Genomic DNA, 25,047 nt, shown 5'->3' with positions numbered 1-25,047 from the left:
GTACTGACTGATCTAAACCAAACATGGTGGATTTTTACGCTAAGGTTCGGATCAACCACCGACCAAAAAGCGCAATGCCTCTCTCTCTGAACACGCAGGTACGTCCACAACTCTTTAAAACTTGGTTCCTGGGCACGGAATGCTCACTTCGATGTTGAAAAAGTAATGAATTGGGTTGACTGTTCAATATGTAACGCTTATGTGTGCATTAAAATCAGCGGGTAGTGTGGATTTTGCGTGTAAATGTGCTTCAGTTGTGTTGTTCTCAGTTAGGATGTGGTCTCTTCCTGTTGAGACACTCCCCGTCATAGATATCTCAAGTGCACTTGTTAAACATCATCAGGGTCAAGTGTTTATCACAGTAAAGTTGTCCAGCTCTGAAGAACTCTGTAAAACAGAGCAGCTGGAAGAGGTTGACCTTTCGCATCTCTGCAGTTCTGATTGGAAAAAGGAAGCGTTTGTTTAATTGCTCGGTCTGCATCGTTCCCAGCTTCCATAGTGTGATGAACTGCATGCTGTCTAACAATGCCAGTTCCTGCTTTATAGGTTTCTCTCTAAACATCCACTGCTGCTTTTTCTTTTTCCCTCAGTTAGCCTACTTGTACAATGACTTATACAGGTTGTGTGGCTGTCTCTGTTGGCCAGCGCATTCAGATCATCTAAATTTATCTCACAAAAGGATGGCATACATTTAAGGCTGGGGATTTCATCGCTCCCTTTGCTTTAAAGTGTTTTAATTTGTGCCATTTGTGCCTGATAGTTCAGGCACAAATGGAAATTCCGGCTTCATTTGCTCAACCTTATGTTATTAGAAATGTTAAAGAATGTACTGGCCTTTTTGCATGTAGTGAAAGTGAATGAAGATCCAGACTATCAAGGTCAATCAGTTGAAAGTGGACAATTGGGAATTGATTGAATCCAAATCATTCTAATATGCTGATTTGGTGCTTAATTACAAGCAGCAATTATTGGTGCTCAATTATTAATAATGGCTCTTATTATTACTAATGTTGGAAAGAGTTTTTGCTACTGATTAATATTTTTGTGGAAACTGATACTTTTTTTTCCAGGATTCTTTGATGAAGAGAAAGTTCAGTATCAGAAGAGAATTTATTTATTTTTTTATTATTTTTTTTTTTATTTTACTTACCCTTACTTTTGTATGGAAGCCAGTTTCCACCAGTGATTAAAAAAAATGTTATTGCAACTTTTTATCTCACAATTTTGACTTTTTTTCTCAGAATTGTCACATAAACTCGCAGTTGTGAGTTATAAAGTCAGAATTGCAAAAAAAGTCACAATTCTTACTTTTTTTCTCAGACTTGTGTGATATAAACACAATTGCAAGAAATAAAGTCAAAATTATGAGATAAAAACATGCAATTCAGATTTTTTTCAGATTGCAAGTTATAAAGTCTGCATTATGTGATATAAAGTCACAATTCTTACTTTTTTCTAAAAATTGCTAGATAAAGGCTAAAGTAGAATTAAACTTGTTTGAAAATAAACAAGATAAAAACTTTTTACAACATTTTTTTAAAACATTTTCCTCATAATTACGAGTTTATATCTCACAATTCTGATTGTTTTTCTCAGTATTGCAAGATATAAACTCACAATTGCAGGAAATAAAGTCAGAATTAAACTCGTTTGAAAATAAATGAGATAAAAACGTCCAATTCTGACTTTTTTCTCACAATTACGAGTTTATATCTCATAATTCTGACTTTTTTCTCACAATTCTGACTGTTTTTCTCAGAATTGTAAGATATAAACTCGTAATTGCAAGTTATAAGGTCAGAATAGCAAGATATAAAGTCATAATTTGTACCTTTTTTCTCACAATTTCGAGATATAAACTCACAATTGTGAGAAATAAAGTCAGAATTAAACTCATTTGAAAATAAACGAGATAAAAACGTGTAATTCTGACTTTTTTCTCACAATTACGAGTTTATATTTCACAATTCTGACATTTTTCTCATAATTCTGACTGTTTTGTTCAGAACTGTGAGATATAAACTCGTAATTGCAAGTTATAAGGTCAGAATTGCAAGATTTAAAGTCATAATTCATACTTTTTTTTCTCAGAATTGCAAGAAATAAACTCACAATTGCGAGAAATAAAGTCAGAATTAAACTCGTTTGAAAATAAATGAGATAAAAACATGCAATTCTGACTTTTATCTCACAATTACAAGTTTATATCTCATAATTCTGACATTTTTCTCACAATTCTGACTGTTTTTCTCAGAATTGGAAGATATAAACTCACAACTGCAAGATATAAAGTCATAATTCATACTTTTTTCTCAGAATTGCAAGATATACCCAGCAGGCACTGGACGTCTATATAACGCCAGGTTGACGTTGGACATGATGTCGGACAGACGTTGCATTTTGGTTGAGAATGAAAATCGTGTTGACGTCAGTATTTGACGTCAATTTGACGCTGACTTAATGTTGGATTTTGGTTACACAATCTAAAAACAACAAAATATCAACGTCAGCTGACATTGGTATTGGACATCAATTTAACGTTGTCATTAAACGTTGAATTTACATTGAATTTTGGTCAGCCGATGTCGCAACCCAAATTTAACCAAATATCAGCGTCTTATGACGTTGTGTGCCTGCTGGGTAAACTCACAATTATGAGAAATAAAGTCAGAATTAAACTCATTTAAAAAAAAATGAGATAAAAACGTGCAATTCTGACTTTTTTCTCACAATTACGAGTTTATATTTCACAATTCTGACATTTTTCTCATAATTCTGACTGTTTTCCTCGGAATTGTAAGATATAAATTCGCAATTGCAAGTTATAAAGTCAGAATTGCAAGATATAAACTCACAATTATGAGAAATAAAGTCAGAATTAAACTCATTTAAAAAAAAATGAGATAAAAACGTGCAATTCTGACTTTTTTCTCACAATTACGAGTTTATATTTCACAATTCTGACATTTTTCTCATAATTCTGACTGTTTTCCTCGGAATTGTAAGATATAAATTCGCAATTGCAAGTTATAAAGTCAGAATTGCAAGATATAAACTCACAATTATGAGAAATAAAGTCAGAATTAAACTCGTTTGAAAAAAAATGAGATAAAAACGTGCAATTCTGACTTTTTTCTCACAATTACGAGTTTATATTTCACAATTCTGACATTTTTCTCATAATTCTGACTGTTTTCCTCGGAATTGTAAGATATAAATTCGCAATTGCAAGTTATAAAGTCAGAATTGCAAGATATAAACTCACAATTATGAGAAATAAAGTCAGAATTAAACTCGTTTGAAAATAAATGAGATAAAAACGTCCAAATCTGACTTTTTTCTCACAATTACGAGTTTATATTTCACAATTCTGACATTTTTCTCATAATTCTGACTGTTTTCCTCGGAATTGTAAGATATAAACTCGCAATTGCAAGTTAGAAAAGTTAGAATAGCAAGATATAAAGTCATAATTTGCACCTTTTTTCTCAGAATTTCGAGATATAAACTCACAATTGTGAGAAATAAAGTCATAATTAAATTCGTTTGAAAATAAATGAGATAAAAACGTGCAATTCTGACGTTTTTCTCATGATTACGAGTTTATATCTCACAATTCGAACTTCTTTTCTCACAATTCTGACTTTTTGACCTCTTGCAAGTTATAAAGTCCGGGGAAAAAAAGATTTGCAAGTTTATATTTCTCAATTCTGACTTAACTTGCAATTGTGCATTATAAAGTCAGATTTGCAAGACATAAATTTGTAATTCTGACTTTGGAACTCACAATTGCAAGTTTATAACATACAATTAATTTAGAGAAATTTTTAAATCTACAATTGTGAGATAAAAATTCATTACCTTTTTTATTCAGTGGCCGAGATTTCCATACTTTCAAATGGTAGCATGGTTTCCACAAAATATTAATCAGCAAAAACTGTAATCAGCATTGATAATGATAATAAAGCAAATCGGCATATTAGAATGATTTCTGAAGAATCCTGTGACACCAAGACTGGAGTAATCATGCTGAAAATTCAGCTTTGATCACAGAAATAAATTACGTTTTAAAATATATTCACTTAGAAAAGAGTTATTTTTAAATTTTAATTTAAATAATATTTCATAAAATTACTGTATTTACTGTATTTCTAATCTAATAAATACAGCCTTAATGAGCATAAGAGATTATATTTAAAATGTATTAATTAAAATCTTAATTATTTCAAACTTTTGACAAGTCAAAAGAGAGAAGAACATTTTGAATTTCACTAATAATAAAGACTTCTCATCACACTAAGCTGTTGAAAACTTAAAATATAGGTCATATTGACTTCCAATATAAGTCACTTTCATAACTAACTTTCATAACCATTTACTTTCATAACATGGAAAATAGTGGCTAGTACTTAAACACTTCTCCTTTTGTATTCCACAGAAAAAGAAAGCCATATGGGTTTGTACAAGTATGGTTTATGTTGAGGGATTAAATAATATTTTGACAGAATTTAGGTGAACTATCCCTATCTTGATCTCTCAGTTCTTTAATGTTGAATATGGTGGGTGTATTTGTGCGGACGTATTGTTTGATGATTTTAATAATAAAGCTGTTTCCTGTCAGTTGCTGCGTTTTGGCACTTGTGGCTGAGAGACAGGCTTGGTTTGCACCAAAGGCTGGTAAATATAGACCCAGGATATGACGTGCCGGCGCGCTAGCTTCTATTTCCTTTGTTGTGCTTCAGTAGTCACCCTTGCTCTTTTGTTTCCTTTTCTGTCTTTATGTCTGTCTCTTTCTCTCAGACGTTTCTCAGGAGAGGTGTGTCCTCATACAGGCCTCTCTCAAGGCTAAAGGTGAGATCAGTACTGCAGTAAGCATATAAACATCTATTCCAGAGCCATTTTCATTCTGCATGCATGCAGAGGGAACTTCATGTGTTCTTCCGTATCATGTACTGGGTGTTGAAAAAATATTTTGCAATCCTTCTTGAGCACTGGTACATAAAAGAACGTTAAGGGCAAACTAAAGCCTGCTACTCATTTTCAATTATCTTACAGCACTTGTTTTTACTATATAGCTTGCCAGCTTTTTAATACTATTACTGATTTTCTCGTACTTGGAGTTAAGCATTTGAACAAACCCCTAATCCTAAATAGTAAACGTCTGTGTATTGCTTATGTATAAGCATATTAATATGGAGGCATAAAAATGACATGAGGCAGGGTTTGGTGTTACTTTTCTAAGAGAGCATGTTTATAATTTTTGCCTGGAAGATATTGGATAAAATCTTATTGCCTTGCCTAGATGAGAATATCAAACCACATAACAACCACATAAAAACCCCATAAACCATTGTGAACACCTTAACAACCACATAGCAACACTCGGGTATTGTGTCAGTGACCATTGCACATCCTTGTGAAAAAAAAAGTGCACTTGATTACAATGAATATGCAACTGTAGTGTACTTAGTGTACAACTGAATTTTTAAGAAACTGTTCTTGCAGATAATTCAGTGTTAATTAAAAAAAAAAACACTTTGTGTGATCTTAAACACACATTTTTCATTTGTAAATCATTTTAAGAATCTTTTGCCGCAATTTAAAGAAGTACACTAATTTTGATGTGTTGATTAATATGCTAAAGCACATGTAAAGTGCTAGATTGTAATTTTAACTATAGTGTGTTGTTTGAATTAAAATTTAAATTAAAATTGTAAATATATTTTAAATGCACTAAATTGCATCTTCATCATAGATGTGTAAATGCAAATTAATTAAACACATGACACACAAGTTTAAAAAAAGTAATTAGTTTTCATTAAATGCTTGTTAGTACGTTCAGCAATACATTTAAACCATATATTTCATTTGAAGTCAATGGCTCCCATCAACTGTTTGGTTACAAGCATTCTTTAAAATATCTACTTTTTGTGTTCAACTAAAAGAAATTCATACGGGTTTGAAACAGCTTGAAGGCGAATAATAACAGAATTTTCATTTTTGAGTGAACTAGCCCTTTAAGTGTGTCAAAAATTAAATGTGTATTTAATAAGCATTACAATAAATACGTAATACGTGTTAAAGGGGAAGTCCACTTCCACAATGAAGATTCACATAATGTACTCACCCCCTTGTCATCCAAGATGTTCGTGTCTTTCTTTCTTCAGTCGTAAAGAAATTATGTTTTTTGAGGAAAACATTTCAGCATTTTTCTCCATATAATGGACTGCTGTGGTGCCCCGATTTTGAACTTCCAAAATGCAGTTTAAATGCAGCTTCAAACGATCCCAAATGTGGTTGTAAACGATTCCAGCCGAGAAAGAAGGGTCTTATCTAGTGTAACGATCGGTTATTTTCATAAAAATAATGCAATTTATATACTTTTTGTATGTCAAACGCTCGTCTTGTCTTACTCTGCTTGGACTGTTTTTTCAGGTTCGTGACAGTTAGGGTATGTTGAAAAACTCCCATCTCACGTTCTCCCTCAACTTCAAAATCGTACTATATCGCTGTTTTACCTTTTTTGTTAAGGGTGTTTGATCTTCTTTGCATGTTCACTTTGCAGAGACTGGGTCGGTACTTCTGCAGTGATGTAGGATGATTTTGAAATGATTTTTGAAGTTGAGGTAGAAAATACGATTCAAGTTTTTCGACATACCCTAACCGTCTTGAGCCAGAATACACAGAGTTCAACGAGAGCAAGGCAAGACGAGCGTTTGAGAATCAAAAGTATTTAAATTGTATTTTTTAAATGAAAATAACCGATTGTTTTGCTAGATAAGACCGTTTACAACCGCATTTAAACTGCATTTTGAAAGTTCAAAATCGGGGCACCATATCAGTCCATTATATGAAGAAAAATGCTGAAATGTTTTCCTCAAAAAACAATTTCTTTATGACTGAAGAAAGAAAGAAATGAACTTCTTGGATGACAAGGGGGTGAGTAGATTATATGTGAATCTTTGTTTTGGGAGTGGACTACTCCTTTAAGATACTTTCGTTTTGATCACTACTGTAGACAGTAAGTGTTTATACACAAACGAAAAGCTTTTATCCCAGTACTTCTGTTATTTAAATGTCTATAACACAGAAATAATTATTGTGTGTGGTGGATGAGTGTGGTTAAAAAGACTGTTTGTGTTGCTGTTTCTGGCTCAGTAGCGGTATGAATGCAGATTTGAACGTCTTTAACACCTGTTTCATATCGTACGTGTCAGTGGAGCGTCAGCAGGGCGTTTTGTCACCGCCCATATCAGTGAATAACAGCGTTCACATCGGAAGCACGATGATGGCCGATCTTCTGATTCATCAACATGGCCAGCGACAAAACGTGCTTCTCGTGCTCCACTGACACTCGTGATGTGAAACAGTCGTAATTGACATAGCTGAATCGTTGTCGTTTAGGAATAAGATTGCGTGGGTGTTTGAATTGAGATCGCAATCTTTAACATTTAATCTTGCAGCTATAATGTAAACATTGCAAGGATATTTTCACATTCTTGCAAGACACATCTTGTCACATCCCTAGTGAATGATGATAGAATTTTCATTTTTGGGTGAACTAGCCCTTAAGTGATTAAGTTGAACTAATTGCATCTAATTTGAATTTTCATTTAATTGCAAATAATAGAGGTACATGAACAAAACATGCATTCAGTTCACACTAGAGTATATTTGCCAAAAGTATTCTATTTCTATACTAAATACTATTTTTAAAAGTATGCTAAAGTATTCAGGCAAGGGCAGGCAAACACCACTCACACTCTCTTTAAAAAAGTGCAGTTTGAAATAGCGAAATGCACACAGAACAACAATATGAATGTGTCTTTACTGAAAGAATGTTCATGCAGTAACCCTCAAGTTGACAGGTTGCCCTGTTCCGGGATAAGTCCTCTAACTGCTGACTTAGAATCACCTCAGTGTTCGTCGCTACAGACAGTATCACAAACACTGACAATCAAACACTATCGCTGATTCATAGCCCATCTGTGAGATAAAACATGCTTCAATTCTCTAATCAGGACCATGTGAGCTTTATCTTCTGGCCATCTGTAAATAGTACAAACAAAACAGAAAAAGTTAATGCTATCTGTTTGTGGTTTTCTTTTTTACAACTGTCAACTCTTGTTCTGTTTCCTGAGATCAGCACACACAGGAAGTGTTCTCGTTCTGTAACACACAAGGCTTCAGGCCTAGTCGAAATAACCTTGTTAGTTTGACAATAAATGTGTGTGTTTCCAGAACTCAGTTGGCAGTGGTGTGGGTGTTGAATGTTCCTCAGGTTAGGGAGGTTGCTTGATTTTGCATAGGGGAGGATTGCAGGAGGAGAGCGTGAAAGCAGACGCTTCATCCACTGTTTTTTTTTTGCTCTTTGTATAAGCATTTGTGACATCACGTGATCGCCTGCTTACATAAGGTCAGTTTCACTGTGAAAGGTCATCTGAATCAACTTTACACATGTGTTTTTAGCCAAATGCATGCCATTCATAGCATTTCATGATCATGTAATGTGATATGATTTGATATGATATCTTCATACTGACTAGCTTCTGGCCTGTTGACATTTAATTTGACTCTCCTTAACAAAAAAAAGCTAACAATAAATTATAGATTTATTGTTTATAGATAGATAGATTGCTTGCGTGTGTGTGTATTTACAAAATATAATTTTTTCATATATATTTTATATATTTGATCACTTATGCTTTAAATAAAATCTTGAAAACTGTTCTTGCAGTTATTGAACAGTGGGTGTCTGAAAAAAATATTTAAGCAAAATATGTATTTTTTTATAACTTACAGGTTAATGTGTTCAAAGATAATTTAAGTTATTTTTTTATTTTATTTCATTTAATATATAATATTTTCAATTACATTTTTAAATAGTGCATTTACTTATTTTGTATTACTGATTCATCAATGTGCTATTAATCTAAACACCTAAATAAAGTTTTTTCAGTATTTTTATTTATTCATTTATTTTTGAGCATTTGTTTGACGATATTTTTTTAATTTTCACTGTTATTTTTGTATCATTGACTTACTATTTTAATTTTGTTAATATTTTGAATTATATTTTATTTTGATATTTTCTGTTTTCATTTTATTTTTTTTAAAGTTCTGGGATTTTTTTTATTAGTGTTTGTTTAATTTGTAATTTTTTTTAAATTAAATTTTAATAATGAATTTACTTATTTTACTCATTAATCTATGTGCTGTCAACCTAAAAATCTGAAAGTAGTTATTTTCATTTATTTATTTTTTTTTAATTAAATTTAAATTTATTTATTTTTTTGTTACTACAATAACAATATAAGGCCAATTATTATTATTTTTTTTTTATTAGTGTTATTTTTGTATCATTGACTTTTATTACTTCTACTATTATAGTTTTTGTTCATATTTGAATTATATTTTATTTTGGTATATTCTGTTTTCATTTTATTTTATTTAAAGTTTTTTTTTATTTATATTAGTGTTTGTCTAATTTGTAATATTTTCAATTAAATTTGAATAGTGCATATTAAATATGTTCATCTTTTTTTTGATTGGCTTTTGGTACAATGACAATATTAGGCCAATTATTTTTTTTTTTTTTTAGTAATTGTCAGTGTTATTTTTGTATCATTGACTTAATATTATAGTTTTGTTAAGTTTTTTTATTAAGTTTTATTTTTATTTACTTTTAGTTATAAGCCCTTAAATGAAAATGAGAAGTTTTGCTTTGGTAACTAGCCAAATAATATATATATAGGAAATATAGCTTCCTTAGTTTTTTATAAATGGGTTCCTTGTGAAGAGAGCTTTGATTTGAGTGTATTTGGTATCGAGTCTGAAAGTTCTGCCTTGTTTAAGTATATGCATTAACTGCTGTAATTTTTGTCCATCAGGTAGAGGATGACAACGCTCTCACGGCGGTGTACGTAAACCTCCCCCGGGTGCGTCAGAGTACCACTGAAACCTCCAGTACCTCTCCATTACAGGAGTTCCCGGATCCTCCCGATACCCTTCTTTTAGACTCAGCGGGATGGGAGATCCATACTGACGACGTGAGCGGGCTAGATTACTACTACCAACCCTCTACGGGCCGCAGTACCTGGGATTATCCGCTCAGCCACTCCATGGAGTCGTCAGCGGGAACGGAAGAGGCCCGTTCTCCTCCCTCGTTCCCCCAGTCTCCCATCAGCTCTCCCGTAGGCCCTGCTCCTCGGAGGTGGAGCTCGGACTGGGAGAAGGTGCTGGATGAGACTTCTGGCAGGCATTACTTCTTTAACACTGTGTCGGGTCAGAGCTCATGGGATCCCCCAGAGGACATCACCTCACCAGGGGAGTTTCCGGACGATTGCCCGGTATGGAAGTTTTATGTTACCATATTATGGTATTTATGTGCATATGTGACCCTAGACCACAAAACCAGTCATAAGGGTCAATTTTTTGAAATTGAGATTTATAAATCTGAAATCTGAGGGTGCAAAAAAATCAAAGTATTGAGAAAATCACATTTAAAGTTGTCCAAACTGAGTTCTTAGCAATGCATATTACTAATCAAAAAGTTTTGATATATTTATGGTAGGAAATTTACAAAATATCTTCATTGAACATGATCTGTACTTAATATCCTAATGAATTTTGGCATAAAACAAAAATTGTTAATTTTGACCCATACAATGTATTGTTGGCGATTGCTACAAATACACCTGTGCTACTTAAGACTGGTTTTGTGGTCTTTGGTCATATAGACATTAGTCAGGTTAGATGCCATATTGGTTTTTACGTGACTGAAAAAGAGGCTGTGAGGGATAGAGAGTCAGTGCAACACATTGTATAAGTACTTTCAAAATTGTTTTATGAAGGTTTTTGTCTACTGAAAGTTATTAGGAAAGACATTTCAGCAGCTTAACAATCACTATGTTGTTAAACAACGTTACATCTTTTGAACACACTCGACTTCTATCTCTCACAGCCTTGTTTTCAAGGTCAGAAATTAAATATAGAACTACCCTATCTAAAGTCAATAGCTTTTAATTATTATTTTTATTATTATAGTGGTTCTCAACCATTTTAAATCCACGGTCCCCCATTGCCCACAACATTATTAATAAGGCCCTATGACATTTGCAGTTGACAATATTTTTTACAATTTATATTTAGAATAGAATAGAATAGAATAGAATAGAATAGAATAGAATAGGCTTTTTTTTATTAATACACATTATTTTTCTAAAATTAGGCTTCCTCATACAGCATATATAGTTTTTTTTTTTTTACCATTTTTGAGGGAATTTTAGTAGGCTTATTTTATTGCTTGCTTTGTCTTTTAATCATTTTAGGTTATTTAGGAAATTTAGCCTTTTATCTTCAGGAACCCCCTGTTTTCTACAGAAATATAAAAAAAATGTAAAAGCATTTTAAATAATATTTAAAAAAGTATTTTTTAAATACTTTAAATGTAAAATGAGATTGCCTCATATACAGTTTTTTTCAAGACAATTATTAAGAGGATGAATTAATAGAATTTTTCTTTTTAGATTTTTAGTTGGTTTGGCTTATTATTTTAGTGCATGTTTATTTTTTTTTTTCTCTTTAGATCTGATCAAATGTCTCCTAATAGTAGGCTACAGTATTGTTTTGACTAGAGTTACATTAAAAAATAGTATAATTAAAATTGACATTTGTAATTTATGATACATGAATAAATTGCAATAATAATGTTTTCAAGAAGGTTTCTAAAACACTACAAGGTTAATAATGAGTTCTATGTCTATTGTTAGAAAAACTGTAAAAATAAATAGATTTAAATACATTTTTTTTAATTACATTTTAAAAGTAGACATTTGGATGCCCATTTTCCACAAAATGGTATGATTCTTTAGGGTCTTCATGACATCTCTGCAACATACTTTGGTTAAAGAGCAGGTCATATGGTAATTTAAAGTGCCTTAATATTATGTTGTTAAATGCATCTAAGGTCAGAAAACATTGTAATTTTCTTGGAATATACATTTAATATTAGAATCATTTTGCAAAGATTTTGAAATGAGCTTAAGGTCGGTAAACCCCTCCGTTACATAAGCCTACTCTGCTCTGATTGGTCAGCTGGCCAAGTCTGTTGTGATTGGTCTTTTTCTGTATAAAATGCAAGCGAATCATGCCCACAGCTACAGTTTAGCTGCTAAACTGTAAACACTTCACAAAAACATAATGGTGGATATTTTATTTATCATGCACCTCTTTGATTAAAGGAGAAGTCCATTTCCAGAACAAAAATTTACCGATAATGTACTGACCCCCTTGTCATCCAAGATGTTCATGTCTTTTTTTCTTCAGCTGTAAAGAAATTATGTTTTCTGAGTTAAACATTTCAGGATTTTTCTCCATGTAACAGACTGATATGGTGTCCCGATTTTGAACTTCCAAAATGTAGTTTAAATGCAGCTTCAAATGATCCCAAATGCAGTTGTAAACGATACCAGCCGAGAAAGAAGAGTCTTATCTAGTGAAACGATTGGTTAATTTCATTAAGAAAAAACTATTTAAATACTTTTTAATCTCAAACACTCGTCTTGTCTTGCTTTGCCTAAACTGTTTTTTTTGTTCTGGAAGTGGACTTCTCCTTTAACAACTTCGCAGACTGTATAGGATAGCTACGTTACAAACTGCAAAAAATATATATTTTTCGAAAACCCATCAATCCATAAATTCCTCAGTGGTCATGTAAAACATCTTTTTTCCCTTGTCAAAAACACCTCTGTTCACAGCGATCTGTTTCAGTGGATGTCTCTTTAAATGATAATGAGCTACGGCTTACCCCGCCCCTCTCTTCCGTCCTTTGTATGTTTGGTGGCACGTTACTATCAAAAACAAAACTAATCCACTGTGTCCTCAGTGGCTCTGATGTCAGGAAAAAATGAAGACTCTTACATTCACTACACTAAACTACAAAACACCTGCATTGCTTACGAGACATTGTTGTCACTATAGCTGCTCGAGTGTGGAGAAAAAGATGAGAGTAAAAATATGCTAATACGGGACAGTCTGTCAGCAGCCATGGGCGAGACGTCATACTGCTCAGGAAATCAAAATGGCTTGATAATTGAGAAAAAAGAAAGAATGGATTGTAAAAGTAAAAATAATATTTTTATTGTCTTCTTTACTCTTCAAAATGTAGCCTCCGCTTCCAGAGGAAGACTACCCCGCATCTCCAGATCTGGAGGAGGGATCATCTCCTCTCTCTATGCCAGCAGAGTATTCTTCGATTAATGTGAAGAAGGTCTCAATCCCCAGGGCCAGTGTGGATCACAGTGTCCCGCCGGGCTGGAACCTCAGCATCGACCCTGAAGGAGTTTGGGTTTTCACTAGCGACTACACACAAGAACAGGTACAGGACACTTGACGCTGACCTTGGCATGTCCTTGTTTTGGACTGGCTTACTTATTATTTGGGCTGATTAGCTTGCTATTATTAGTGAGGTGTTTGATAGTATGGCTCTAGGCTAGTTTTGCAATTTGGTGAACTTAATAAAGCCTTATGTTGACAGTGGATCAAGTCGCTAGACGATCGAGGACGGACGTATTACTACCTAATGGACGGCAGCAAGTCCCAGTGGAACTTACCTGAGGTAAAGTACGCTGGGAAATTTTGGGATGGTCCAACTGAAGGCCTGTTCACACCAAGAACGAGGACTATATTAGCGCTCAAACTTAGCGTGACAATAAAGTTCTGTTTGTTTTAAATGCTTGCGCTCTTGAAAGTCAGGTGGATTCTGATTGGCTGTCAAAGTTTGGAAGCAATTGTCCTAAAAGTGATTCTGGTCTGATTTTGTTTCTCTCTGTAGTTATTGATATAAAGCAGTCGTTCTCATCCATTTTGTCCCCCCATCGTCCATAACAATCTTTAAAAGCCTCATGACTTTTTCAGCTGTTTGTGATTTACTGGTTAAGGACTAAAATGGAAAGTCTGTTATCATTTACTAACCCATGTGTTGTTTCAAACCTGTATGACCTCCTTTCTTCTGTGAAACACAAAATAAGATATTTTGAACAATGCTGGTAACTCATCATTTCAGGTCTGATTGATGTCCGTAGTATTTTTTTGTCCATACTATGGAAAGGAACCGAAACAGTTTGGTTACCAGCGTTCTTCAAAATATCTTCTTCTGTGTTCCTCAAAAGAAAGAAAGTCATACAAATTTGGAATTACTTTCTTCTCTAATGTGTAATGCATTATAAAAGTAGTTTTAATGCATTATTTTGCCTTGTAATGCACCTTTTAATACATTGTGCAATCTCCTGAATAATTGTATCCACAGTTAATACATTATAACACTATGCATTTTAAATTCATTTATAATTATTTATTAGATTTAATGTATTGCAACACACATTATGAATAATTCTAATGCATTATACCCTTTAATAACCCTCTATAATGCATAATACATAATGCCTTTAGTAAAGTCTTACCAATTTTTTTCTTTCATTTTTACTCACAATTTATTCCTGTCAGTAAAATTGTTTAGAGTATGGTATACACTACCAGCCAAATGTAGTGCCAGCCAAAATACAGCAAAAGCAGTAATATTGTGAAATATTTTTACTATTTAAAATAACTGCTTTTTATTTAAATATATTGAAATTTAATTTATTCCTGTGATCAAAGCTACATTTTAAGAATCATTACATCAGTCTTTAGTGTCACATGATCCTTCAGAAATCATTCTAATGTGCTGATTTGCTGTTCAAGAAACATTTTTTGTATTATTATTATCAATATTCAAAACAGTACATTTTTTGATGAATAGAAAGATCTAAAAATAAGCATTTATCTGAAATAAAAAGCCTTTGTAACATTATACACTATACCATTCAAAAGCCTAGAGTCAGTATAATTTTGTTTTGTGAAATAATTTATAGAAATTATTACATTTATTTACCAAGGATGCCTTAAATTTATCAAAAGTGGTGATAAAGACATTTTTAATGTTACAAAAGATTTCTATTTCAGATAAATGCTGTTCTTCTGAACTTTCTATTCATCAAAGAAGCCTGAACTGTTTTCAACATAATAATAATAATAATAAATGTTTTTTGAGCAGCAAATCTAAACAGTAAAGTGTTTTCTGTAAGGTTCATGTGACTGGAGTAATGATGCTAAAAATTCAGCTTTGAAATCACACAAATAAAATATATTTTAAAATATATTTAAACAGAAAACAGTTATTTTAAATAGTAAAAATATTTCACTGTTTTTGCTGTTCCAATGGTTTAAATAAATGCATGCTTGGTAAGCAGTAGAGACTTCTTTTTAAAAACATTTAAAATCTTGACTGGTGGTGTAACTAGAAAAATGTATATTCATAAAATGTATTCAAATGGCCAGTTAATTCATTTTTATTCATTTTACTAACTTTCACAAGTCTAGAAATCATACTTTCATAATTAGACTTATATATCTACTAACATAGCTAACTTTTCCATGATCATGGGAATCCTGACTGTCGAGGGGTGAATTAAGCTGAGACAGATCTTGATTTTTTTTCTGATTTAGCATACTTTTTAATCATTTTTGAAATCATTCTTAATTATCATTGAAAGATTACTGAGAAGCACTGTCCTAAAGGAATAGTTCACCTAAAAATGAAAGTATGACTTAATTTCATGTCATTCCAAACTTAAATGATTTTCTGTATAAAGGGGAAGCACGAAATTATATCTTTGGCAAAATGTCCACGCTGCTATTTTCTTTTTGTAAAAATGCATGGTGATTAATACACTTAGAAAAATGGTACAGGATTAACTTTTACAATTTTCGCTCAGAAATGACTTGTAAATCTCAAATAATTACAAAGAAAAGGCAAGTAAAATTGAATCAAACATGAAATTTTGAGTTAGACTACAAATGTACTCTAATAACTTTTAAAAATCATTTTAACAGTGTACTAACAAGCTCAAGACATGTCATAAAGATATCATTTTTGAATATACATTCTCTCTCACACAGTATGGAGTGGGTAATGGGGCCTCACCAGAGCAAGACACAATGGGATCCAAACAAACCTGGAGGCACAGTGCAGGATACAACGAGAATGTATGTACTCACACACATTTTCTTTAAATTTCTATATCTGCATGTGTTTAGTTCATCCAGCAGCTCACCCACACTCATAAACAAAAAGTGATGCCCTGACGCGTGTGATGCACACCTGATCCTTCATGCGTGTCCTTAGTGACCGTGTTTCCTAAATAGGCTCTAGAATGCACCTGAGACTCAGTTTGTTATAGAGTTGCTCTATTTAACTCCCTCCTCCCTACCTAGTGTTTTAGATCCTATCATTTCATTATGCAAACAAATGCTCACCTTTTATCCTGTTTTCACTGAACTGATCCATGCAGATTAATTCTGCTATTAACACACTTGCATACTGTACTGTATTACTAATAGTGTTTACCTAGGCGTGCAATGTCAAAATGAAAATTGTATCTTTAAATGGTCTTGTATCTTTTGTTGGGTTTCTAGGGCAGAGTGTGATTTACGCACGATTCTGTCTTAAGAGAAGAGTCATTCATCATGTCCATTATAAAAATGCCCATGGAGATCTATGTGAATTTACATGACTTTTCAAGGTCTAGAAATCAGCCTTTAAAACGATTCTTACTTATATATCCAAGTTTTCCAAGACAGTTGACGGGGTGAATTAAAATAATAAATATCTTGATTTTTCGTTAGTTTGGCTTATTGTATTGCTTGTTTTGTTATTGCTAGAGCAATGAAAACATGTAGTGGTGTAATAAAAATGAAAATTATTGTTGTGTAATGTAAATTTACTCTCTCTTTTGAGTTTATAGGGTAGTACTGTACTAATTCACATGTTATTTTCTCTTAACAGAATGCTTACTCATATCCTCAGCATACAACGGACAACATCATCTACAGCTCTGCTGAGATAGGACATAATGTAAGACTCCACATCAAACATTTATGCCTTTTTAAATATACATTTTTAACTGAATTTGACAGTAAACTACACGAATGAAGGCGTCGTCTTTAGGCATTATTTGTGTGATTACGTTATAGGCTTATTGCTTAAATCATGTGAGTTGAGTAGACATGCCCTGTCATGAGGAAACAAAACTTATTGAAATGTTTTTCAATCTTTTCCTTGGTAAGTGTTGGGTTTGGTAATGCCAGTATAGAGGTGTTCCATGAATTCCACAGGAGAATATAATTATACAGTTACACAATACATGCTTAGTAAAAGTATTTATGCAGGTTAGAACTAGTGGAGCGATGTCTAATGAAACGTTTTAGATTATGGCTAGAAGAATGACCCATTTAATTCATTTAAAACAGCCTATACAAACTAAACAGATCATCAATACTCACTGTATACTCATGAAGAAATATCTAAAGTACCAGAACATCTGCAGATAGTCACATGAATGCATTATTATTTTGTCACACTGTCCCCTGGTGGATACTAGTGAAACTTACAGCCTGATTGCTCCCTAATATTCAACTAAGCAGTATCTAAGAATCAAGATACTACCATGAGTTTGGGACATGATTTCATGGGATTACCTTGTTTTTTTTAGGACATTTACTATGGTGGTACAATAATATTTCTTAAAATATCTTAGAGTTCCATTAAATTAATTATTCAGGACCATGGCAAATATCAAAGTACCATAGTATTACCATCACTGTTGAAATTCCTAGTAAATTACACAAATAATTACAAGGTAACAGTAAGTCATTGAATTAAATATAACACTTACAATAATCTTTGTATTACTTACTACATTTTTACAGTGTATATGAGCATATCGCACAGCTTTTTATGTAAAGTTGGATACACAAGTTACATTTTTCTGCATATATATATAAAAAAGCTAAATATAAACTACATCGCACAGCTCTAAACAGCTAAATGTGGCTATAAAGAATGATGATGTTGAGACAGTATGAAGATTAACATCATGGTTTTACTGCGTTTTAGCTCAAACTATTCTTGATGATGTGCTGAAGAACACTTCTGACCTGTGGATACTTGTGATTTTATTAAATTAGCATTTTAAAGAGTAAAATGGAGTGTTAAATGATTTGCTCCTAAATTCCAAACCATTACTACACTTAAAATGATAAAACAGTAATCTATGTTTTCTGTCTGACATTTTAAAGTGAACTTTAAAGGTTATAATTTACTTCACCTTCATGATGTCAGACATTATCCTGTACATTTTTTCCTTCAGAGAGGCTGTATTAGCTCATTATTATTATTTTTTTTAGGTTTCAAATTTGGAAAAGGCTGGAATCCTGAACAAAACAAAGGTGTCTGAAAATGGGAAGAAAATTAGGTAAGGTTTGCCATCATGAACTTAATTTAGTGGTAGTGGTTTTATAGCTATTTGCAGCATTATATAACATTAATAATGAAAAATACTTCTAAAGCATTTAAAAGTAATTTCATTTGTTAATAATTTATTAATAAATTATTAAAATCAAAGGTTAAATTATTATTATTTAACAGATCTGGACATGAACTACTGTTCAGTGAACAGTGGTATTTTTATTAACTAGTATTAACAACAACGAGAAATGTATTGCTCAGTGTTAGTTTATGTTAGTTAACTCATTAAAGTGATAGTTCACCCAAAAATTAAAATTACTCACCATCAAGCCATCCTAGGTATATATGAGTTTCTTCTTTCAGACGAATGCAATCGGAGTTATATTAAAAAATGTTGAGGCTCTTTCAAGCTTTATAATGGCAGTGAATGGCTGCTGAGATTTTGAAGTCCAATAAAGTGCATCCATCAATCATAAAAAGTGCTCCACATGACTCTGGTTGTTAATAAAGTCCTTCTGAAGTGAACTGATGCATTTGTGTAAGAAAAATATCTGTATTTAAAGTGGTGACGAACACAGAAGCGCAAAACGTGAGAGCAAAACACCGGTCACAAATTAGTAGTACAAAATGAGGATTTGCCAAGAAAAATATTGGATGATTTCAGTATAAGCAAAGAGGAGACTGGTTTTCCTTTGCAGTAAGCAAAACTTGATTCTCATGAGACTAGCATATGCCCACAGGAGCGTGTGCTACGCCTGCGTCCTACGTCACAAATTGGTGAAATTTAGAGATTGCGGTTTATAAAGTTTTAAATATAGATATTTTTCTGACACAAACACATCAGTTCGCTTCAGACGGCCTTTATCAACCCCCTGGGGCCGTGTGGAGTATTTCTATGATAGATGGTTGCACTTTATTGCACTTCAAAAAATCAACAGCCATTGACTGCCATTATAAAGCTTGAAAGATTCATAACATTTTTTAATATAACTCCGATTGAATTCGACTAAAAAAAGAAAGTCATATACACCTAGGATGGCTTGAGGGTGAGTAAATCATGTGGTAATTGTCATTGTTGGATAAACTATCCCATTAACTAATGTTTACCAATGGGACTTTATTGTAAAGGGTTACTATGAAAACTGTTAGGTATAACATTTTCTCAATCATCCCACAGGAAGAACTGGAGTAATTCCTGGACGGTTCTCCATGGAGGAGTACTGACATTCCATAAGGATCCAAAATCACCAGCTGGAGCATCGGTGAGAAACAAACCTACCAAATGTGGACTCTGCATTATTTAATTTTTGCTTCACAGCACTAAATGTATTTTACATTACGCAGAGTAAGACAAATCAGATAGTCCCAGAATTCACAGTGGAACTGAAAGGGGCAACAATTAACTGGGCAACCAAGGAAAAATCAAGCAAGAAAAATGTTTTGGAGGTATGGCTGTTATAACACTACCTACAATCATTTTAGATGATCTGCACTTTACTAGTGTGTCTTTATACATTTCATGTGTTTGTTCATTCAGCTTAAGAGTCGTAATGGCGTGGAGTACTTGATCCAGTACGACACTGAGAGCATCATCACTGACTGGTATAAAATCATCACAGATACCATACGCCAGCTGGTGAGCCTTGCATTGTAGTCCAAAAATGAACATTAACAAAACCCAGTTGTTGTTTTTTTGAGTTTGCATAGTTTGTAATTCTGTGTTTGTGCATTGCTCTGGGCCAGGATCTGCGTCAGGAACCGGATCAGCACCATTCTGAAGATGAAGAGGAAGTCAGTGAGAAGTCCTCAAGCTTAGACAGAGAGGACAGACCATTCGACAAAAGAACTATGAGCAATGGTAGTGTGTCAAGTAATTCCTAATCCTCTGGCATAAGCATATAAGGAATGTGTTATGTTTTGTTTCAATAATTTATGCACTTTTTATTATTTTGTATTTTTATGGTACTAGACAAAATTCACCTTTAAATTATGCATTTATTTAAAATAATACAGTGTTTACATTAATAAAAACAGAGCAAAGATAATCAAAATCCATACATTAAAGGCCATCTGGTGGCAGAAAGAAAGAAAATCATATGTAATACCACAGTGTAACCACTAGATGACGTATACTCTACCAGTCAAAAGTTTTTTGATGTTTTTTAAAGTCTCTTCTGCTCACTAAGCCTGCATTTATTTGATCCAAAATACAGCAAAAACAGTAATATTGTGAAATATTTTTACTGTTTAAAATAACTGCTTTCTGTTTAAATATACTTTTAAATCACTGTGATCAAAGCAAAATTTTCAGCATCATTACTCCAGTCTTCAGTGTCACGTGACCCTTTGTTGTTCGAGAAACATTTTTCTGTTATTATTATTATCAGTATTTAAAGCAGTTGAGTACATTTTTTTCAGGATTCTTTGATGAATAAAAAGATCCAGAGATCAGCATTTATCTGAAATAAAAAGCTTTTGTAACATTATACACTATACCATGGGAGGGGGGAAGAAATTATAGAAATGAATACTTTTGTTTAGCAAGGACGCTTTGATCAGAAGTGATGATAAACACATTTATAATGTTTCAAAAGATTTTTATTTCGGATAAATGCTGTTCTTCTGAACTTTCTATTCATCAGAGAAACCTAAAAAACTCTACTCAGCTGTTTTCAACATAATAATAATAATAAATGTTGTTTGAGCAGCAAATCAGAATATTAGAATGATTTCTGAAGGATCATGTGACTGAAATAATGATGCTAAAAAGTCAGCTTTGAAATCACAAGGATAAATTAAATTTTAAAATATATTCAAATAGAAAACAGGTATTTGAAATAGTAAAAATATTTCAAATTGTTACTGTTTTTGCTGTACTTTAGATCAAATAAGTGCAGGCTTGGTGAGCAGAAGAGAATTCTTTAAAAAAACATTAAGAATCTTACTGTTCACAAACATTTGACTGGTAGAGTATGGTTTCTTATAATCCCAATTTTCAATGGTGGTCATCATTTTTTGTGTGTGTGTGTGTGTGTGTGCTTATATAGCAAATACCAATAAAGGCACCAGGTTTCGTTATTTTGCAATAAAGCAAAACTTTTTAAAATGTCAAAAGTCAACTTTTCAATCTAAAAATGATCAAAAAAAAAAAAAAAAACGTTTTGAGCAGAAAATGTTAATGTACTGTTTCTTCCTGTTCATTAGCATCTCGTCATCCTTCATCCACTTCGGCATCTGAAGCAGATCAGAAGAAGGTTCGCACCAAACTGAAGAAGTTCCTCCTTAAGCGGCCCACCCTGCAGTCAGTCAAAGACAAGGGATATATCAGAGGTTGATCACTGCCTTCCCTCATCCATGTTCATTCCTTTTATTTTTACTGAAGATTTTAGATTTAAAAAAAAACTGATTCTTATGACCCTTTGATCCACAGAAAATGTGTTTGGATGTCACTTGCACAATCTCTGCAGCCAAGAAAGGACGAGAGTGCCTAGTTTTGTGGAGAATTGCATCCGGACGGTAGAGAAAAGAGGTGTGTTACCTTTACACCACTGCCAAACATGATGATTGATTATTGAAATCGACTTTGGATTAATAATTTAAATAATTTATATCTTTTAATATCAAGACCAGACCCACGTCTTGAACACTGGGAGGGGACCAGTTATTCTATTTTATTTTATTTTTTTATTTTTGGAATTGTATTTAATTTTTTTAATTGTATTTCATTTTTTACATTTTTTTTACATTTAATCTTATTTTAAGCAACAAGTACAGTTTTAAGTACAGCAAGAATGAGATTTTTTTAAAAGTAATAAATTTGACCCTGGACCACAAAACCAGTCATGAGTAACATGAGTATATTTGTAGCAATAGCAAACTATACATTGTATGTGTCAAAATTATCGATTTTTCTTTTAAGCCAAAAATCATTAGGATATTAAGTAAAGATCATGTTTCCGGAAGATATTTAATGTATTTATTTTTTTTATTAGTAATATGCATTATTAAAAACTTAATTTTAAAGGTGATTTTCTTAGTATTTTTATTTTTTGCACCCTCAGATTTCAGATTTAAAAATAGTTGTATCTCGACAAAATATTGTCCTATTCTAACAAATATTATTTATTCAGCTTTCAGATGATGTAGACATCTCAATTTTAAAAATTTGACCCTTATGACTGGTTATGTGGTCTATGGTCACAAATATTAAATATTTAGTAACTTATATCCTACCTCACAGTCTTTCACCATTAAAAGCTAAAGCATCACACTGGAATTTAGGTTTGTTTTCTGTCTAGAGACGGCCTACTTTGATATGATTGGTCAGCTCAGTCATTTTAATATTAATGAGTACTGTTAGACTGTTGAGGCAGAATAACCTAAAAATGCAACTTTTAATATGTTTTGTCAAACACTGAATATCAGAAATCTCAGCCCTGTTTAATATTTAATCTCAAGCTGCCTGAACTGATTTTTATTCTTGTTTATCCATCAGGTCTGGGGATCGATGGACTCTACAGAGTTAGTGGGAATTTGGCGGTCATCCAGAAACTGCGTTTCAAAGCAGATCATGGTAAAATTCATCAGCATGCACTTCACACTTCATCAGCTCAGTTTACTTGGTCTTTACTTTATGTCTGCGCTGAGATTGTATACTCTTTATTATAGCTTGTTTGTTTCTTCACTATTACATTTGCTCATAATAAGAGCTGTACCTTTAAGCATTAAATTTTGGTGCGTAATTTGTCCTGACAGTTCATACTATGGATAAGTGTCACCTCAAATCATGTGGGTTATATAAATAGAAACTCGTGCAAGAGGATGCATCACTTAGTAGTTATCATATTCTTTTTTCCCTTATATTTGGTCAGTAATGATTTTCCATGACTTAAGTCCTCTTGACACTTCAGCTCAGTTTAGCAGCGATTCCCTGCAGCTCTGACTGACTCATGTGTTTCTCTGTATTTCTCCAGAGGATCTGGACCTGGAGGAAGGGAACTGGGACATCCATGTTATTACAGGAGCGCTGAAGCTCTTCTTCAGAGAGCTGCAGGAGCCTCTCTTCCCTTACAATCTCTTCAGTGATTTCATCACTGGCATTAGTAAGATCCTGATTGAATAGATTGTACATACAAACATGAGAGCAGGACTATAGCTGGTTTCCAGTGTAGGGTTTTCAATGGCCAAAAATAGCACATGAATTAGTCAAATTTCTGTATCTAAATAACACAAGCATCAGGTTTACCAGAGACTTTTATGCAGCTCAGGTGCTGCTTATTAGGTTATAAAAGCTAAAAACATTCTTAAATAAGACATTCTGAAATCTGTTCAGCTTTTCAGTTCAGCTTTTCTCTTAAATTATTATGCTGGTAATAAAATTTGCAGTGCTGGTTGTATTAAAATGCAATATAGAACAATTTTAATAATTTTGCTTTTTTTTCTCAGATTATTTTTGACTCCAGAATATATTTATTTTTATTTATTTATTTATTTTTATACTGATAAAACAATTTGTAATATAACAACGTCTAAAAAAAGAATAATAATATTTTATTAAACTACAAAAATGCAAAATGGAACATTTTTTTGTGAATTTTCTTCTCAGATTTTTTGACTCTATATTATAGATATTTTTATTTAATACAGTTATTATGTGGATAAAACAAATTGTTGTATGAAACTACAAAAATGCAAAATATAAAAATTTACATGATTGTTTCTTTGTCAGATTTTCATTCCACAGTATTGATGTCTAATGTATTTTGTCTAATGTAGTTATTATGCTGATAATATAATTTGTGGTAAAAAACTGTTGAAATCTCCATAATAAAGATATTTTTAATGAATATAATTATTATACTGATAAAATGATTTGTAGTGATATTGTTTTATTAAACTACAAAAATGCTAAAATAGAACAATTTTAATAATTTTCTATTCTATTTTTGACTCTACAATATGCATTTTTTTATTTATGTAGTATAATTATTATGCTGATAAAACAATTTGTAATAAAATTGTTTCATTAAACTACAAAAATGCTAAATAGAACAATTTTCATGAATTTTATTTTCAGATTTGTGACTCCATAATATAAAAAATTGTGTTTAATATAATTACTATGCTGATAATATAATTTGTAGTAAAACAATTTGTTGTATCAAACTATAAAAATGCTAAATATAAAATGTACATGATTGTTTCATTCTCAGATTTTCTTGATTCCACAATTTTGAGATTTGTATTAAATGTAATTATTATGTTGATAATATAATTTGTAGTGAAAATTGTTGAATTAAACTTTTTTTCTCAGATTTTTGATCAATAATAGAGATATTTTTATTGAATTTAATTATGCTGATAAAATAGTTTGTAGTAATACTACAAAAATGCAAAATTGAGCAATTGTAGTAATTTTTATAATATTTTTGACTCCACAATATACATATTTTAATATAATTATTTTTCTGATAAAACTAGTAGAAAAACTGTTTTATTAAACTACAAAACTGCAAAATAGAACAATTTTCATGAATTTTTTTCTTAGATTTTTGGACTCCATGATATAGGTGTTTTTATTTATTAGAATTATATTAAATATAATTATTGTACTAATAAAATAATTTGTAGTGATATTGTTTATTAAACTACAAAATTGCAAAATAGAATAATAATTTTAATAATTTATAAAGAATTTTTTA

General features: G+C 32.1%; 1 protein-coding gene across 1 annotated transcript in view; it reads left to right on the top strand.

Moving 5' to 3' along the window:
- The window catches only part of arhgap27 (Rho GTPase activating protein 27), a 44,545-nt gene that overhangs the window by 18,810 nt on the left and 688 nt on the right, over window positions 1-25,047 (top strand). The window contains exons 3-16 of the mRNA XM_051124594.1: window positions 9,891-10,349; window positions 13,169-13,378; window positions 13,538-13,618; window positions 16,000-16,086; window positions 16,886-16,954; window positions 18,286-18,353; window positions 19,524-19,608; window positions 19,691-19,792; window positions 19,884-19,982; window positions 20,090-20,204; window positions 21,551-21,676; window positions 21,777-21,875; window positions 22,842-22,919; window positions 23,320-23,448. Coding sequence (XP_050980551.1) covers window positions 9,891-10,349; window positions 13,169-13,378; window positions 13,538-13,618; window positions 16,000-16,086; window positions 16,886-16,954; window positions 18,286-18,353; window positions 19,524-19,608; window positions 19,691-19,792; window positions 19,884-19,982; window positions 20,090-20,204; window positions 21,551-21,676; window positions 21,777-21,875; window positions 22,842-22,919; window positions 23,320-23,448 — 1,807 coding nt within the window. The remainder of the gene's footprint in view (window positions 1-9,890; window positions 10,350-13,168; window positions 13,379-13,537; window positions 13,619-15,999; window positions 16,087-16,885; window positions 16,955-18,285; window positions 18,354-19,523; window positions 19,609-19,690; window positions 19,793-19,883; window positions 19,983-20,089; window positions 20,205-21,550; window positions 21,677-21,776; window positions 21,876-22,841; window positions 22,920-23,319; window positions 23,449-25,047) is intronic.

Source organism: Labeo rohita, chromosome 12, assembly GCF_022985175.1.
Source record: "Labeo rohita strain BAU-BD-2019 chromosome 12, IGBB_LRoh.1.0, whole genome shotgun sequence".
NCBI lineage: Eukaryota > Metazoa > Chordata > Actinopteri > Cypriniformes > Cyprinidae > Labeo > Labeo rohita.
This window is presented reverse-complemented; position numbering and strand designations above follow the sequence as displayed.